At 38.3% G+C, this 19674-nt stretch overlaps 1 protein-coding gene across 8 annotated transcripts in view; it reads right to left on the bottom strand.

Moving 5' to 3' along the window:
• The window catches only part of fig4a (FIG4 phosphoinositide 5-phosphatase a), a 161955-nt gene that overhangs the window by 123177 nt on the left and 19104 nt on the right, over positions 1-19674 (bottom strand). For 4 of the 8 annotated variants that reach the window (XM_069887570.1, XM_069887572.1, XM_069887569.1 and 1 more), the window contains exon 6: positions 10174-10224. In XM_069887570.1, coding sequence (XP_069743671.1) covers positions 10174-10224 — 51 coding nt within the window. Of the gene's footprint in view, positions 1-10173; positions 10225-12777; positions 13494-13539; positions 15807-19674 lie in introns of those variants that run through there. The other 4 variants (XM_069887576.1, XM_069887574.1, XM_069887575.1 and 1 more) reach the window with 4 other exon arrangements.

Below are 19674 nucleotides of genomic sequence, written 5' to 3'. Positions count from 1 at the left end.
TAAACACTGAGGCATAGGCTGCAAAACACAAAGTTACATTTTCATAAGGATAGCACCACATGCTAACCATCTCCTTCAAGTGAGTCCAAGTATTTCCATGGCCTTGTCATTTTGAGATCCAAGAACATCTTTCACTCCCATCAAACTCTCAAGAGGGGGCTAATGTGACAATTTATATCCTATGGAAAGTAACTCACATTGTGATTTCCGTTGTCCACAGGTCAGGAACTCTTTTAAATGGGTTGGATGAGAGCAGCTCAAACTCAAAAAAATTACTGTGTATTATTTCGGTGTATAAATCGAGTGGTGAAACCCCCAAAAAAATCACTCTCTCAAAAAAAAGAGGGTCAACTTATACACCAGATATACTTTTGAGACCTTAAATTCAGCTCAAAATCCAATCCATGCCAATTTGGCGTATAAATTGACCCATGGAAAGCAGATTCAGCGTATAAGTTGACCCTTGAAAAACCAGAAAAGAATCTGATTGCAACTGATTTTCATTGAGATTTTTATTCAAAACAACACATTTAAAACCCTTCAAAATCACTCTCGCTATCGTCGTCTGAGGCAAAGATGGTGGAAAGCACATCCATACTTTCACTGTTTAAACCAGGGGTGTCAAACTCAAATTCACAGAGGGCCAAAATTAAAAACTTGGACTAAGTCGAGGGCCGAACTAAATATTTATTGAAAATTTTCAACAACATCTGCATGTTTTCTCTTCTTTCAACATATGTAATGTTAAAATTTTTCTTATTAAAATAAATGTTTAATAATAGTTTTGGATAAACTCTTTCATTGTCATTGGCTCATTTCCTTTAGCGTTCTGAAACCGTGCACATGACGAGTCAATGAGGGATGATTAAAGCAGTGGTCTTCAAACTTTTTATTTCCACCCACAGACCAAGGAATTTTATTTTAGGTTTAATTTCATGTTTGAAGATTACCATGGGTCTTCGTCCTGTTGGTCATGCACAAGAACACCATGGTAAACCTGGTCCTTTCATGGCCTGTACTTCTGGTTTGCTCAATTTTAACACCTTTCCATTCCACTGTTTTGCCTATCATGTTGAAATTCATGGGGTTCTGTCCATGATTCCAATATTTGCCAATGCAAACTTGTGTTTCTCCCAGTTACGTATAATAAACTGGTGAAAACTTATAATTTTATGATCAAGATTTACAATTTTTGTTTTTTGTCATAATAGCAGATTTTTTTCCTGTTCATGAAATGATTGCACCAGCCTACAGTAGCCTCAAAATCTTTACTGAGATCTGGCTGCGACTTTGCCCACTGCAGTGCAAATGATCTTATTTTATTTTGGGTGACTATGTAGCAATCTTCCCTCTGTTCACGTACCCATTCGGCTGCATGTCTTTTCAACTCTGGCCAACGAATGATTCCTTTTCTTAATGAACGTTGCCTTTTTGGTATTTTTCTTAAAGTCTCTTCTTTCTTCCTCCAATCTCTAACCAACTTCTCATATACATTACATTTTCTTGCAGCAGCACCGTGTTGGCTTTCTTGACTATTTTTATCACTTTCAATTTAAAACTCGCTTCACACTTTCATCATGAGTTGTGTTGTGTCAATGGACCCTCCATGATAACAATCACCTCCAGCCAACACCCAGCAGATCAATCCACACAATCTTTTGGAGTCAATGTATATGCCATTCAATGGCCCATCTCAGGCATCTTTTTTTGGGGTGGGGGGGTGCGGTTGGTTTTACACACCATCTTAAAAAAAAGTGTTCCGAGGGATTCAGAGAATTCCAGAGCTTAGAGCCCTTCATGTGGCTCATAAATGGAAGAGCTACAAAATTCAAAATGGAAGAATTGAAGGAGTTAATATATCTTACAAGTTCATGATGAAAGGTATAAAATAAAATTGAAAACAAGGATGCAAATCAAGAAAAAAATGTTTATCTTAAATGAATACACTGACACAAACAGATTGATGGTACTCTGCACAAGTTAAATTGAAAATTTGGACATACAGCACAATAACAGGCCCTTTCGGCCCACACGCCCAATTACACCCAATTGGCCTACAACTTCCTGTATGAGCCAGCCAAAAAATGCATTGTACAGATGTCCCTCGCTTTCCAAAAGCTTGCTTTATACCACTTCACTTTTACAAAAGACCTACATTAGCACCTTTTTTCGCTAACTGAAAGAAATCTGAAGAGGATTTTTGCTTTTACGATAAAAGGCGAAAAGCAAAAATAGCATTCAGCGGGGTGCCAGGAGAGCATAGGGACAGTGGGACCAGCGTGGGGACTAAGAGTGCGGGGCAGCAAGATCAGTGCGGGAACTAAGAGTGTGCTGTCGGGAAAGCGCAGAGCAGTGGGTCTGGGAACGCTCAAAAATTTTTCCCATATAAATTAATGATAATTGCTTCTTCGCTTTATGCCATTTTGACTTATAAAAGGTTTCATAGGAATGGTCTACTTTCAGATAGTGGGGGATACCTGTATACATCGAACAAAAAGTATAGATGAAGATTTCAGCAAGTGAAAAATGTAATTCTGCTATCACTTTTGGCCCATTTCAAGTTTAACTGTCAGTTTATAAATTACTGGCATTGATTTTTTTTAATGCAGTCTACACTAATGTTTCCTGCTTGATTAGATTATCACTGTCTCACTAATTTTTTTGGTCCACTTTTATGAATTCTGAAATTTCCCCAACCTTCAGGTTTACTGCTCTTTTTCTGGCCTTTTCCTTTGTTCCAATTCTGTACATCTGGTTCTTTTGGTCTGTCACAGCTGGATATTTCTCCCTCATTGGGGTTCCTTGTTCTTAGACCAAAAACTACATTCATTGTGAACTACAAATTCCAACTACTGCTTTCTTACAGTTATACTGTTACGAACCCAGACGACCCCAAAACCCAGCAGCAATAGATATTCACCAAGACAAATGGTTACTTAAACAAAAGTTGCTTTTAATTATCTTTAAATATGAAAATAGGATCACACTTTATCTTATCACTATCAACTTAACTAACCTAACTTAACCCCCCCTTCTAATTCTAAGCGTACGCATATGTAATGTGTGTTTAAGTTCAGAAAAGTTATTTGATTCACAGTCCAATCTCACTTCTCATTCCTCCAAGTTCACTGGTTGCAGGCAATTCTTACACTGTGCACAGAATTTAACATTTATGAAGTTCACCAGGCTTTGGTGTTTGAAAGGTAAATGGTTACTGCTCAGGAAGGTTCTTGTCGGTTTTCAGAGAGAGATTTGTTGTTCACTGGACACCCACAACTGATTCCTTGTCAGCCATTTCAGTGCCTTGCCGACGAAACTTGTCCCATCAGGGTTCTCCAGAGTGATAACCTCTTTCTTTCAGGTCACCACAGAGTTCCTTTTGGTTTCTCTTATTTTAAGTGAAACATTAGGCAGCCAGTCCTCTCCTCTTGAGCTTTGACCAGGCTGAATTAAGAACTCACAACCCATCTTCCAAATGAGGATTTTCCACAAGCTTTCCAGCTTAGCAGCTCCTGCTGCTGACTGTAAAACTGCAGAACTGAATCAATCAGAGTAAAAGCCTATTTTATCCTCTCTGTTAGAAAAACCACATGACCCTCTTAGAACAACAAGTTCCACTCCAAAAAGCCTGCGGCTCCGACGAGTTCTTTCATCTGTTGCCTTTTGTAAACAACAATCCATTAGTGAAGTCTCTTGGGCACTCTCCAAAACTTTTGCAAAGGCTCTTGGAGCCAGACCGTCTAGCATGGGCAGAGCACCAGTATTTTAATTAAGATCTGTTTTAAAGTGTTTATATGTGACCTACACTTAAAAAAAACCTGCCCCAATTTATCTCCCGAAAACATATCTATAATCTGTCACAATACTTTTTAATGTTGGTTCACATTCTTTCATAGTCAATCCACATCTCAAATCTTTGTGGTTGCTGATGTTTAAACTCAAGACCCTGGCTTCAGACAGAAATAAAATCAGATTCATTCTTAATACAATATTGCATCACATCACCATCTCTCTTTCCCAAATGCTTTATTACAAGGCTATTAATTAACCTGATTTGATTGTACAATGCAACATTTAAAAAAGCTTGTTCCCTTGTATGCTTGTTCAGCATACTGACCTAGCAAGCAATGCATTAAACACTCCATGAATTCACCCTTCACACCATGACTGCCAATTTGGATTTTCCAGTCTCCATGCAGATTGTGGTCTCCCATGATTATTGCATTATCCTTGTTATAAAAGTCTTGTTTGCTTATTTATATTATTCTCTACATAACACTATTTTGGGGGGGGACTAGAGACCTTCTCTATAGCTCTCTTCTCTCATCTGCTTCTGAGTTTCACCCAAACTGGAAGTGGTGTTGATCAACCACATTGCTGACTACAATTGGCTGCTAAATTTAAGCAAATAAAAATCTGGTGAAAATTGAAAAAATTAGTAATAACGGTCATTATGAATAATATTTTTGAAAGGTAATCTTTAAAATTAATCCATAACATAACAAAAGTCAAATGCTCTACACAGCAAATGACATGCTTGATTACCTTGTGAATTCTAAAAAGGCAAAGATTCCATTATTGCTACATAATACTACATTTAGAATGTAACATACATGAAATTCTTTAACTTTGTCTACATTGAGGGTTAGGGTTGCCACTTTTCCAGTGCCCTTCACAGAAATGAGGCCCCAGCAAAGAACGAACTGGTGACCCCTGATTTAGAAGTCCAGAACTCTAACCACTGAGCTATCAGAGCCTCAAAGTTACATGGTCTGGCAAAAAAAAAAATAGATCCATTCAAAGTTTAGGTAAAAAGCATTTTGTACATTTTAAACATATCATAATAAAATGTTTAGAGATAGAACAAACAAATGGAGATGGTCTTGGAAGCTGGGAAAATCAGCAATGTTCTGACAAATATTACCATTAAGAAAGAAAAGGAATTGGCAGTCTTGAAAGGTGGATAAAACTAAGTAAAACTAAGCCTAAGTATAAGTATATGCAAGGATGCTGTTGGAAGCAAAGGAAGAAATACATTTATCTTCTATAACCATGGTTGAGGTATTGGAAGATTAGAGGATGCCTAATGCTGTGCTTTTATTTTAGAAAGGCTGCGAGGACAAACTAGGGAACTACAGGCCAGTGAGCTTGACATGAGTGGAAGAAAAGTTATTGAAGGGGAGCAGAATCAATCTGCATTTGGAAAGGCAAGCGCTAGGCAAGGATAGTCAACATGGTTTTCCATATGGGAAATTGTGTAATATGATTTTTTTAAGATGTAGCATGGTATCTTGCCCTGGTGTCCCAGAAGCCTGTGCCACCAAGCACTCCAATAAACCTACAACCCCTGTACATTTTGAAGGGTGGGAGAAAACTGGAATGCCCAGAGGAAACCCACACAGACACAGGGAGAACTTATAAACACTTTACTGACAGCACCAGATTAGAATCAAGGTCGCTGGACTGTTTTAGCATTGTGCTAACCGCTATGCTAACTGTGCTGCCCTTGATTGATTTGGTTATTTTGAAAATATGACTAAGGGGATTGACAAAGGCAGGGTGGGAAATGTGTTCTACATGGACTTTTGCAAAGTTCTTGAGACTGGACCAAAAGGTGAGATCCAGGACTACTTAGCAACTTGGATACAAAATTTGTTTTTTTTTTAGAAAAGACAATCTGAGAATTTTTCAGAACTCTAAGTTTATGAGACACTAATGTCTTTACAGGTGAAGATGGTTTTCCACTAGAATTTTTATAAAGAGTTTAAGGGGTTATTAATACCTGCATTAATGAAGGTATTAAGTCAAATAAAAGAGGTTTATGAATTATCAATCTTTTAAAACAGCCTTAATAACTATAATTCCAAAAAAAGGGAAATATTATTTATAGCCTTCCTCATATAGACCTATATCATTATTGAATATAGTCTATAAAATTGTATCAAAATTGTTAGCTAATAGATTAGTTGAATTTTTATAAATTTAGATCAAACTGGTTTCATTAAACATAGAAAAGCAGTAGAAAATATTGTTAAATTTTTACATTTGATAAATACAGCACAAAATAGGAAGACTCCCACGGTAGCATTAGATGCAGAGAAAACATGTGATCGATTAGAATGGGATTTTTAAAATTTGAGACACTTAATGCTTTTGGGATTCCAAATATTTTTTATAAATTGGATAAAGGTATTGTTTGATCAACCAAAAGCAAAAGTGATTATGAATAAACAAATCTCACAACCCTTTTTGCTTGAAAGGTCTTCTCGACGAGGTTTTCCATTATCATTCTTTTTATTTGCATTAACGATTGAGCCATTAGCAGAATTAGAACTGACAATGAAATTAAAGGATTTGAAGTAGGTAATAAAGAATATAAAATTAGTTTATTTGCTGATGATGTTATAGTATATTTAATGAGACCAGAAATATCTTTAAATAAGTTGAACGAGAGATTAAAAGAATATGGGTTAGTATATCAATGTTGATAAAAGTGAAGTAATGCTCATGTTGGATATGGATTGCTCTCAATATAAAAGTTTGACAAAATTTAAATGGAAAAATGAAGCAATTAAATATTTAGGAATTAAAATTAATAGAAATATAAGTAATTTGTTTAAGTAAAATTATTTATCATTGTTAAAAAAATTTGGAAGAGGATTTGAAGAGATGGAAAGATTTACAAATAATGTTAATAGGATGAGTGAACTGTATTAAAATGAATATTTTTCCAAGAATGCAATATTTGTTTCAATCATTGCCCATTCACGTACCAGAATAATTTTTTTCAAAATTTGAATAAAATAATACATGAATTTCTTTGGAAAGGTAAGATGTCAAGAATTGGTTGAGAAAAATAATGTGGAAATTTGATCAGGGTGGACTAAGACTACCAAATTTTAAGAATTATTTTAAAGCAGCTCAATTGAGGTTTTTGTCCTCCTGTTATCAATCAGGTCCAAATTTATATAAATGGAATAGTGAGTTGTTTAAAGGAACTAAAGATTTCTCAGTATTAAAGCATATATTAAAAATATGGAATAAAATTCATATTGAGAGAGGTATTAAAAATGATCAATTTGCAAAAATGTTGTTTAAACAAAATTAACTTTTTCATTTTACTTTGAATAATGATTCATTTGATAATTGGTATAGTAAAGGTATACAGAGAATAAAAGATTGTTTTTTAGGATATTTTTTCATAACTGATCAATTAAAAGATAAATATAATATACACAATAATACAATTTTTGCATATTATCAATTAAAAATGTATTTGAAAAAGAGACTCTGAACAGATTTGAGACTCCCTAAACAAAGTTTGAAGATATAAGATACATTTGTTGTTAAGAAATTTATAACTAATATGTATATAAAATTACAAGAAACTACAAAGAAAAAAGATTTATATAAATCAAAAATGCGATGGGAGAAAGATTTAAATATACAAATTCAGGAGGAGATTTGGTTAAAATTATGCCATGAAAGTGTTATGAATACAGTAAATGTTTGATATCAAATGGTTCAATATAATTTTCTTCATCAATTATATTATACTCCATAAAAATTAAATGTACTTAATTCTAATTATTCAAATAAGTGTTTTTGATGTGTGAAAGAAATCAGGATATTTTGCATTCAGTGTGGTCTTGTGAAAAAGTGGAAAGGTTTTAGAATAAACTGAGTTTATTATTAGGACAAATTATGAACATAAAGATACTAAAGGATCCAAGAATATTTTTACTTAGGGATATATATGAAAAAGATACAAAATTGATATTGGACAAATATCAAGAAATGTTTTTAAGTATTGCAATAGCAACTGCAAAGAAGTGTATAGTGAAATTATGGAAAGATGATAAGGAAGTGTTATTAACTAGATGGTATAGTGAAATGCAAAATTGTATACCTTTGGAAAAGATTACGTTTAGTTTAAGGAATAGAATTGAAATTTTTTTTATAGTATTTGGAAACAATGTATGGATGTTATGAATAATTTTCCATCCACCTCTTCTACCTTATCCAGTCCTCTTAATCAGTAATTTTAATAATAATGAATGATTTTATATGCTAGTATTATTGTATATTAAATGGTAGGTGTTTATTTCTTTTCTTTCTTTTTGGTGGGAGGGGGTTGGGGAGAAAAAATATTAATTTTTTTGGTTTCATTACAATTTTTTCTGTAATGATACAAACAATTAAATAAAAATTTCAAAAGATCTGTTTTTTTGCAGATTGGAGGCCTGTATCCAGTGGTTGGCTGCAGGGATCCAAGCTGGCTTCACTGATGTTTGTCATGTACTAAGAATTTGGATGAGAATGTAGGTGGCATGATCAGTAAATTTATTGATAACACCAAAATTGGTAGTGTGGTGACAGTGAAGAAGGTTGTCCCAGGATAGAACAGGCTCTACATCAACTGGGACAAATGGGGAAAGGAATAATGAAAGATGGAATTTAATTCAGACAAGCACCAAATGATTAATTTTGGCAAGTAAAACTATGGAGGTAGAACATATGTAGCTAATGTAAGGGTCCTGAGGAGTGTTGTATATTAGAAAGACCTAGGGGTTCAAGTTCATAGTTCTCCACAAGTGGCAACACAGGAGGACAAGGCAGTGAAGGTGATTCTATCTCTATATCATCTAATCAATGTCATACAGAACTATAGTACAACTCCAATTGAGACCTAGGAATTTTTGTTAATACAGAAAACCCTCAGTTCAAATTTACCATTTGATGCAAATGATGAACTAGACTGTGACAGCAAACAAAATTAGAATTCTAAACAGGTACACGGACTCATTAAAGTAAATGAACTGTTGTTTCCTCGGGTTTAAAACCATTAAATACCTATGTGGCTAACAAAGGAAAGGAATAAACCTAGTCCATGTACAGAGTCCCTTGAAGTTCCTCAATCTTATAATGGGAATGATTCCGGTTACTAGCCAGCTGCTTTAGTCATAGATGTGACAAACTGCCAAATTTAATTAAAATTTAAAAAAAATGAGAAAGTCATTATTGTGGAGATAGCTATCAATAAGGAATAGAAATTAAATCAGTATTTTTATGATTACATTCATTTTCAATGTGAATGAGAATTGGTTTTCTCATTTGAACCCTTTAATAAAATGAGGGTTAAGGAAACTGACAAAAAGGGCCTAAAGCTTGTAAAATATTCATCACTAGACCTTAGAAAGCTTAAAAGGTGGAGGATCAATTAATGATATGTATAGCACTAATGAGATTCCATTTAATCACTTGTCAAGGAGAAAATGAGCTGCAGGACAATCCTACAACACTAGTAACTTTACACAGGCATAATCTTAATGTAAAAAAAAAATCAGGTAGCATTCTGTGGAGAGAGAAACAATTGACATTTCAGGTTAATAAGCTTCAAGTTTAGTGTCACATGTTGTCAAGCAAGAGAACATTTGCGAGGATGTTGCCGAGACTCATGGGCCTGAGCTATAAAGAGAAGTTGAGCAGTCTATGACTTTATTCCTTGGAGTGCAGAAGGATGTTGCTCTCATAGAGGTCAAAAGAATGATAGGCCGATACACAGAGTCTTAAAGTTCAGAGTAGGAATTTGAACATGGGTTTGAAGTGGGGGCTCCAAGAGATTTAATAGGTACTCGAGTAGTAAATTTTTGGAAGAAAAAGAATGGGGGGGGGTGTATGGAACAAGCTGCTTGTGGAGGCAGTTGAGGCAAGTACTATTGCAATGTTTAAGAAACATATAGACAGATACATGGATAGGATAGATTGAGAGAGATATAGGACAAACACAGGCAAGTGGGGATTGTGGGAGTGGGACATTTTTGGTTGGAGATAATAGGTTGGTCCATAGGACCCGTTTCCATGCTGTACTGGACACATGCATAGGCCTAACCTATATGATTGTTCCTCAAATGACAATCCTTTCACCTCGGGAATCAATCTAATGAACCTTCCCCAGATTAACTCCAATGCAACATCTTCCTTAAGAGGAGCAAAAGGAGACAAAATACTGCAGGTGGTCTCAAACCCTGCAAGATTGCAATCAGATTTCTCCATTTCATGGCTGTCTACTATTAGCTTGATTTTATTTCAATGTAATACAAAGGAAGCTGAAATGCAAACAAGATACAATATTAATGTAATTATGAAGATATTTTAAAAAAAACACCTTACCTAAAATAAAAATTGCTTGAAAGATCCACACTCTGGAAAATTCTCACGTATCTAGGATTTAAAAAAGTAAATATTGAATTTTATTGATATTATTTGAAAATAACATTGTAATTCCTTGAGCAATATCCCTATTACTCGTGTTAACAGTCAGATATCCTTTAACCTCAAAGAAACATTAACAAATGCTCAGAGAGAGAGAGTGGTTCTATGCAAGATGAGGAATTTATTACTTGTCATTGAGAAAACTAGTAGTAACAGATCTCAAGAGATTAAGGTCAAGTACAAATGCCACATTTTCAAGATAAAAAAATATACAATTATAGATCTATTCTCATGTGTTATATTAATTCAACTAATGGAATGCACCATTCAGACCAAGTTTTAGAATGTGAACAAACAGCAAGCAGGTAGGATAATTTTTTAAATTATCAGGTACAGTACCAGCTAACAGATGGAACAAAGGTTTATATATTTAAACATTTTTTTAAAATCTCAATGAACTAAAAATCATTGAACTAGCTGGTGGCACTGATATTTACATGATGAAGTACTTTTAGAGGTTGGTTATGGAGTGAATCTACTCCGATCTCAGGAGTACTGGACTCATTCCAGTTCACCTAGCATCACAACTAGTCAATGTGACACCATCTCACTGGCTCTATACTACATCACCTAGATGACAGGAACACATGCATCAGCTGTTGTTCATTGACCACAATACCATCATTCAAGCAAATCTTGTGATCATTCCAAAGGATCTGGGCTTTGTTTGTCCCTCTGCAATCCTCATCAGTAGTCTTTAATCACTGAGGATAGGCAATATCAGCTTCTCCACATTATCAACACTGAGGCACCCCAAGGCTGCAAGATTAATCTCCTACTCTATTCTCTGTACACCCATAACTGTGTAGCTAAGTCAAGTTCAAACTCAATCCACAAATATGCTGACAATATGACTGTTATTGGCTGAATAATTGGAAATGAGGAGTTAGAATACAGGAAGCAGATCGAGAGCCCATATTTCAGAAAACCTTTGCTGGAGCCAGCACATCCAGGTAATCATGGAAAAGGCATATCATGTCTCTACTTTTAAAGAATCTGAGAAAATTTGGCTTGTCATTGGATACTCCATCAAACATTTATAGATACACTGTGGAAAGTATACTGACTGGTTACATCACAGCCAGGTTTGTCAATATAGATGCCCAGAAACAAAGAAGCCTCCAGAAGTAGCAAATATAGTCATGTCCATCACACACTTTGACCTCCTAATCATTGCAGACATCTAGAAACATCATAAAGAACCAGCATTACCCTGGTCACAACCACCTCTAAGTGCTACCTTTGGGCAGAAGGATCAGAAGCCTGAAAACCAGCTTCTGTATTTCACAAGCAGTTTGCTTCCAATCGCTCCCCATGGTTCACTAATTATGGACTGTCTGCACTATTGCAAGTCACTTTTTTGCACCAGGAATTCTGTGAATAATTATTATTGTCTCTTTTCATTTAATTTAAATTTGTTTACTATCATAGTTTATAAGTATCTATGAAAGCAAGAATTTGGGGATATGTACCTAGTTATGACAATCAACCATCTAATCAGACCATAGTGAAAAACTTCCATTTATATGTCTGAAAAAAAAAAATCAAAGAAAATCTGCAATGCAAGCTTAGAAACAATTGATAGCCAAAGATAAAGTTGGGAGGTGATTATGGAGTTGACCGCAATATTTAGAGGGAGGGCCCAAAAAAGTAACAGAGAAAACAAATTGTAATTTCAGGCATGATACTAAAAAAAAGACATGATGAGAGAAAGTCAGATTGTGAAACTTGCGAGCCAGATATTTGCATGATCTGCTTCAACTTCACAGCATAGTTCAGTTCATTCTTACACATTTATTACGTTGGAGAAGGTGAAAGCCAAGTAAGAGGTTGGTTGAAACAAAATAAAAATTAAACAAATTAATTATATTGAAAATCAGAAATTAATGTTAGGAGAGGAAGTAAGCCTATAGGGGTATTAAAAAAATAGAAAAATTTCAAACAAGGATGGTTCATTTAAGGACCAAAAGGTAGCATGAAACATTAGTTTCAATGATGACTAATAAAGGATAGAAGCTCTGTCATCATTAATAGTTTTGTATAGGATGCAAACCAATTTAATCCAAAACTTGGTTGCTAACTGTGGATCATTGTTTTCAAAATGAGCCCTTGACTTTGCACACACAAAATCTGGTAAATATTTTAGTACTAAATTCATAACATTAAAGGTTCTATGAAAAGGGCACAATAATCATACAGAATCAAGTGAATTATTAATTGGAAGCAATTAAGAGAGACAGGATCCACCAGCAGCTGGAAATGCACAGACTTATTAGGCACAGCTTTATAATTTATTTAAAAAAATGCTATTTATAAATTAAAAACAACAAGATTTACACATTCTACAGTAATACAAATCCATTTCAAATAAATATGGTATAAGAAAAAGAATGAAAGAAAAAGAACTCCCCCCCCCTCTATAAATCTCCCACCTGCCCCCTCTAACCTTCTACAAAGTAAAAAGGAATAGGACAAGAGATCCTCAACAGGAGCACTCCTTACTCTAAGTCTTCTTCGAATACACAGAGACTGAGGAGAAAGGGAATGTCTAAGATTCATTCAAATATTCATACCCACAGTTTGTAAATATGGGCTTGGGTGGTGTGAGTAGTGGAAGAAACTCAGCCACCACGTTGAGGGCCGTTAACGACTGTTTTTATTCACATTCCGCAAGTCCCTATAAGGGCAGCGTGAGCTCAGTCACCTGGTGCATTGTGACATCATAATCGCTGCCCAGGGTGGGCACTGGAAGGGATGCTGGAGTCAGAGAGAAACCTCTGACGATGCCATTTCCCCATGGCTGCCCCGCCACGTGGCGGAACAAACGGGACCAGTTCGCCATGAGGAATTGCGCCACCACACATCCCCCCCTAACAGAACCAGCTACACGTCCTGTCACTTTGGCGACCAGCCCCGGTGCTTGGACGCGGCCGTCTGCACCGGCTGTGATAAGTCCAGATGGGCCGCCTTCAGGCGATCTACCGTAAAAAGTTCCTCTCTCTCCCCCCAACATCCAGAGGAAGGTTCCGCCAGACCAGTGCAAGACTTTGTATGGCCCCTCGTATGGTCGCTGTAGCGGTGCACCTTGTGGTCCCCTCCGCACGAAAATAAACTGGGCCGAGTCGAGCTCTTTGGAGAGATGAAACGGCCAGGTGCTGTGGCGTTCCAGGCGTGGGGGAGCTAGAGAGGCCAGTCGTCTACATAGGTCTGCCAGCAGGTTTTTATCAGTGGCCGTGGTGTCAGGGTCTGGGCCGAAAAACTCACCCAGCAGGGAAAGTGGTGCGTCATAGACCATCTCCACTGCTGAAGCCTGCAGGTCCTCCTTGGGTGCCGTCCTAATCCAGAGGAGAACCCAAGGTAGTTCATCCGCCCAGTCTGGTCCAGAGAGCCTGGCCATAAGCGATGCTTTCAGGTGCCTGTGGACTGCGGGTGATATGCTGTGGTGTGGTGGAGCTTGACCCCCAGGAGCTTCGCCATCTGAGTCCACAGGGCAGATGTGACTGCGCCCCTCTGTCACTAGTGATGTGCACTGGGACTCCGAAATGGGAGATCCATTGGCGGACCAGAGTTCTGGCACACGTCTCTGTGGAGGCCTCCTTAATCGGGATGGCCAGATCCACCACCGTGAGGAGGTAACAAGCCTCTTTGGACACCGGCAGGGGCCCAACGACATCAACGTGGATATGTTGGAATCTGCGAACTGCCAGGTCGAAGTTCTGGATGGGCGCTCGCGTGTATCGCTGGACCTTGGAGGTCTGGCACCTGGTACAGTTCCTGGCCAGTTCCACCACCTCCTTCTTCAGCTCGTGCCACACAAACCACTCCGCGACCATCCATACAGTTGTCTTTTATCGCTGGGTGAGCAAGGTTGTGGATCAGACTGAAAACCTTCGCCTTCCAGTGCGGCGGGACCACCAAGCACGGCGTGCCTGTTGAGACGTTGCAGAGCAATGTGTCCGGGCTGCTGGGCACTCAGACATTCTTCAGTTTGAGGCCCGAGATGGTGGTCCGCAAGGCCTGCATCTCCGCGTCGTTCCTCTGTGTCTGAGCCAGTTGCTTGTAATCCAGGCTGGGCGTGAGAGTGATGATGGCTGGACAGGAGAGCGCATCCGCCACTACATTGTCCTTGTCAGCCCTGTGTCGGATGTCGGTCATGAACTCAGACACGTACGAGAGGTGACACTGCTGTCTGGCGGACCACGGATCCTTGGCCATCGCCAGTGCTTGAGTGAGGGGCTTGTGATCCGTGAAGGCTGTGAATGGCCTGCCCTCGAGGAAGCATTGGAAATGGCGGATGGCCAAATATTGCGCTAGGAGCTCCCGGTTGAAGGCGCTGTATTTGAGCTGCAGCGGGCTTGCTGAAAAAGGCCAGCGGGCACCATTGTCCATCAAGCCATTGTTCCAGAACCCCCCCACTGGCGTAGCTGAGGAGTCCACGGAGAGCTCCGTGTGCGGCTCCGGCCGCGGGTGCACCAGCAGTGTGGCACTGGCTAGAGCCTCCTTTGTCGTGATGAAAGCCCTGACCGCCTCCTCTGACCACGATAAAGTATTTTCTTTGGTGGCCATGAGCACGAACTATGGATGCATGGTGCGCGCAGCTCCGGGAATGAAAGAATGGTAAAAGTTCACCATCCCCACGAACACTTGGAGACTTTTCAGGGTAGAGGGTTTGGGGAATCGTTGAACATCTGCTACCTTCTCCGGTGCCGGTACGGCCCCAGCTGCCGAAATGGTGTGCCCCAGGAACTGGAGGGAGTCCTTGCCGAACTGGCATTTGGCTGCGTTGACCGTGAGGCCGAATTCCACCAGCTGGGCAGAGTGTGTGGAGGTGGCCTTTGTGTTCATCGCGGTTGTGACTGGCAATGAGAATATCGTCCAGGTAAATGAACTCAAAGTCCAGGTCTTTTCCAACTGGTCCATGAGGCGCTGGAACGTTTGGGCTGCGTTCTTTAGACCAAAGGTCATATGCAGGAACTCGAAGAGGCCAAAAGGGGTGATAATGGCCGTCTTACCCACATCATCTGGATGCACCAGGATCTGATGGTATCCCCGCACGAGGTCCACGAGACCCGTGCGCCGTGGAGGTTGGCAGAGAAGTCCTGTATGTGGGGCCATATGGAGCAGTGATGTCTAGGCGCTGTGTGAGCGTCGGACAATTCCCAGTTCCTGGAGCCTGGAGAATTCTTCCTTTGCCTGCTGGAGCTTCTCGGGCGGCAGTTGTCTGGGTGTAGCATGCAGCGAGAGGCCCTGTGTGGCGATATACTTGCCCGTAGCTGGGGGGTGGTGTATGATGTCGTCCACCCTCGCTGCCATATCTTGATTCAGAGCGTTCACGACATGATAGAACATCGTGGCATCTGAGGAGATGTTGCGGAGTTGAAAGTGTGCTTCCACCTGCCTGAACCACGTTCTCGGTCGATGGGTCCAAAAAGGGGGAAGCTAGATGGAGACAGCATTAACCTCTGCTGAATCCATGGTGTTTTGAGTCCAGAAAAACGTCTGGGCTCGTCGGGGTCACAAGCAGTGGAAGAAACACAGCCACCACGTTGAGGGTCGTTAACGACTGTTTTTATTCAAATTCCACATGCCCCTTTAAGGGCAGCAGGAGCTGTCACCTTGTCCATTGTGACATCATAATTGCCGCCCAGGGTGCGCATTGGAAGGGATGCTGGAGTCAGAGAGAAACCTCTGATGACGCCATTTCCCATTGGCTGCCCCTCCACGTGGTAATACAAGCAGGGCAGGTTTGCCATGAGGATGCGCGCCGCCACAGGCTCCATATTTTCCAAAATGTGATATTTATCTCTTAAATTACAAGCAATTTTCCTCAAGTGGTATACAACACTGAACTTCCACATGCCATATCTCCATTCCCAAATCTATAACTTCCAAGTTATAGCAATACATTTTCTAGCTATTACTAAAGCAATATGAACAAACTTCACTTGATAGATATTAAATTTTAATTTAGGTTTAACATCTCTAATATTACCAATAAAAAATAACACTGGATCCTGTGAGAATTTACCCCTTTTATTTGTTCTAATAAATTACCTATTTCCAACCAAAAAGGTTAGTAGAATGCAAAAGTACACCAACTTCCTGTCCACATCTGAAGCACGAATCTGAGAAAGTCTGATTCAGTGTATTTAGCTTTTGTGGTGTCGAATATAAGTGATGTGTAAAATTATATTATACATTGCTTTGCGTGGCTAAAATTTGATCAATTTTTTTTTGAAGAGGCGACCAAGATTGATGAAGGCAGGGTGTTAGATGATATCTACATTAATTTTAGCAAGGCCTTTGATGAGGTTATGTATGACAGAGTGGTCCGAAAAATTAGATAATATGTGATTCAAGGCAAGCTTGCCAATTGGATACAAAATTGCTTGGCAGTAGAAGATAGCAGGTGATGATGTAGGGTTGTTTTATAGATGGAATTCTCAGATATTAAGTAATTATAATTTGCCTGTGTTGAAATATTTAATGGAATTATGGAGTAAAAAAATGAAATTATAGGCACTCAAGGTAAAATTTCGGGTTTTGTTTCAAAATAAGCTTTCCTTTCACACTTAATAATCAAATTTTGAAGTTGTGGGATCAGAAAGGTATTAAATTAGTAGAAGATTGTTATGAAGCAGGATATTTATTTCATTTCTAAGAATGAAAGAGAAATATGAAATATTTTTGAATACTCTTTTTTCTTATTATCAAATTAAAGCCCTATTGTTGGATAATTTTGGACGTATGTCACAATTACCTAGGCGGTCTAAATTTGAAATTTTACTTACTGATGGTGGCAAGAAAGGATTTATATCTGAGATGTAGGCTTTATGCAGATTAAAATGCTTAAGCTGAATGTTCATAAATCTAAATTAAAATGGGAAAAAGATTTGTCTATATCTATTTCTCAGATGACTGGATGAATCTATGTGAGGATAGTATGACTAAAATTATAAATGTAAGATACAGATTGGTTCATGATAATTTCTTCATCAATTATATTTCTTCTTCTTCTTTGGCTTGGCTTCGTGGACGAAGATTTAAGGAGGGGGTAAAAGTCCTCGTCAGCTGCAGGCTCGTTTGTGGCTGACAAGTCTGATGCGGGACAGGCAGACACGGTTGCAGCGGCTGCAGGGGAAAATTGGTGGGTTGGGGTTGGGTGTTGGGTTTTTCCTCCTTTGCCTTTTGTCAGTGAGGTGGGCTCTGCGGTCTTCTTCAAAGGAGGTTGCTGCCCGCCAAACTGTGAGGTGCCAAGATGCACGGTTTGAGGCGAGATCAGCCCACTTTAACCATGGAGAAATTAATGAAATATAAATTTATTTCTTCTGATTTATGTTTTAGATGTCATAAGGAGGTTCATTCTTTTTTGCATTCTATTTGGTTATGTGAGATGGTGAAACCTATTAGGAGAAGATATAAGGAACTTTTAGAAGCTATTTTTAAATTGAAAATTTAACTTGATCCTTTAGTATTTTTATTGGGTTATATTAAGAAATTGAGTTTGGAGTTAAAATTAAATAAATATCAAATTGCTTTTTTGAGCTTGGCCTTAGCTGTGACTAGAAAATGTTGAGCAATTACTTGGAAAAATTAGATGAATTTGAGTATTCAGTGATGGCATTTAGAAATGAGATCTTGTATTCTGTTGGAAAAGATAACATAATTTACATAATAATTATTCTGTTTTTTATTAAAACCTGTAGCTCGTATTTGGAATATATGGGGTTGAATTGTTAAATCTTCTTCCCACGCATTGATGGTGTTGCTCCAAACCTTGGCGAATAATTGAAGAGTTTTATGTTTTGTGATCTCCTCTTCTCTTTCTTTTTTTTCTTTTGGGGTAGTTTAGGGGGGGGAGGGCTGGGTGGGTTATGGTAGGGGCTTTGTAAGAGGTATCATTTATTAAAATATCATGAATGGATTATGTTTTTCATATTATATTATTTATTATGATTAATAAATAAATTTTTCCCCAAAAAAATGTAGGGTTGTTTTTTCAGACTGGAGGCCTATGATAAATGGTATGCTGTGGACTTCAGTTTTAGGACCACTGTGGTTCATAGTTTATGAAAATGTAATCAGCATGGTCAATGTTTGCAGATGATACTAAAATTGGTCGTATAGTGGATAATAAAGCAGATTGTCCAAGATCACTGAAAAATCTTGATTGACTGTGTCAGTGAGCAAGCTGAGAATTAACAGATGTAGTTTAATTCGAACAAGAGCACATTGTTCTTTGCAAAGTCAAACCAGGGCTGAACTTGCACAGTACATGATTTGTCCCTGGGGGTTGGGGGGAAATGTTGCAGAATAAGATCTAATTTCCTGAAAGTAATGTGATGTAGGTAGACAGGACTGTGAAGAACATGTTTGACATGCTCAATTACATTGGTCAGGGCACTGAGAACAGTTGAAACATTATATTACAGCTGTACAAGATGTTTGCAAGGCTGCACTTAGAATATTGTGTGTAATTCTGGTTGCCTTGCAATTGCAAATGTGTCATTAAACTAGAAAGAGTGCAGAAAAGAGAAACAAGGATGATATTTAGGCTGGAGTGCTTGAAGAGACTGGATAGGATAAAGCTGGTTGGGAAATCTTGCAGTGGAGGAGACAGATTGATAACCTTCTAGAAGGAAACAAAATCATGAGGGGCAAAGATCAGAATAGTTACCATCTTTTCCCAAGAGTAAGGGAAAAGATGGAGGGCATAGGTTTAAGGTGAAGGCAAAATTTAAAAAAGAGAACTGAGGGCAATTAAAAAAACAGTGATGCTTAAATTAAATGAACTGCCAGAGAAAATGCGAGAAGCAGGTACAATCAAGACATTTGGACACATCCATGGAGAGGGCTTTAGGGAAATGCGACAAGCTCAGATGGCAACTTGGTCTGCACAGATGAGTTGGGATGAAGAGCCTAATGGATTGGAAAACAGACCCAATAATTCTAATCAGGTATTAAAATCAGATCGAGAAATTTGAGGCTTGAAAATTTGAATCTGCAATATCCACCTTGCATCAGATAACCCCACTTTTGTGAATTATTCATAATGTTTAATTTGACCATCACTCCTCCTGCAGGTACTATTATTTAACTCTGTGATTGCATCTCAACTGACTCCACACCCAACTCCATCAAACCCTGAAATGATCATACATTTTGCATCCCTAACTATCTCTCAACCACATTGTTGATCTACCGAGTGCCTCCAGCACATTTTGGCATCCACATTTATTTGACATGCATCAATTAATATTTTTGTTCCCCAGCACTCAGTACCAATTTCTTCACCACCATGATTCCTAATACATGATCATCTTTTTAGCCCTTGTTTACCTTCACCAGCTGTTTACTATGAAATTATAAATGAAAAAAAGTCACTTCGTTTTTAGTGCT

The sequence above is a fragment of the Narcine bancroftii genome, chromosome 6 (assembly GCF_036971445.1).
Source record: "Narcine bancroftii isolate sNarBan1 chromosome 6, sNarBan1.hap1, whole genome shotgun sequence".
Lineage (NCBI taxonomy): Eukaryota > Metazoa > Chordata > Chondrichthyes > Torpediniformes > Narcinidae > Narcine > Narcine bancroftii.
The sequence above is the reverse complement of the archived record's forward strand: the minus strand, read 5'-3'. Positions and strand labels throughout refer to the sequence as shown.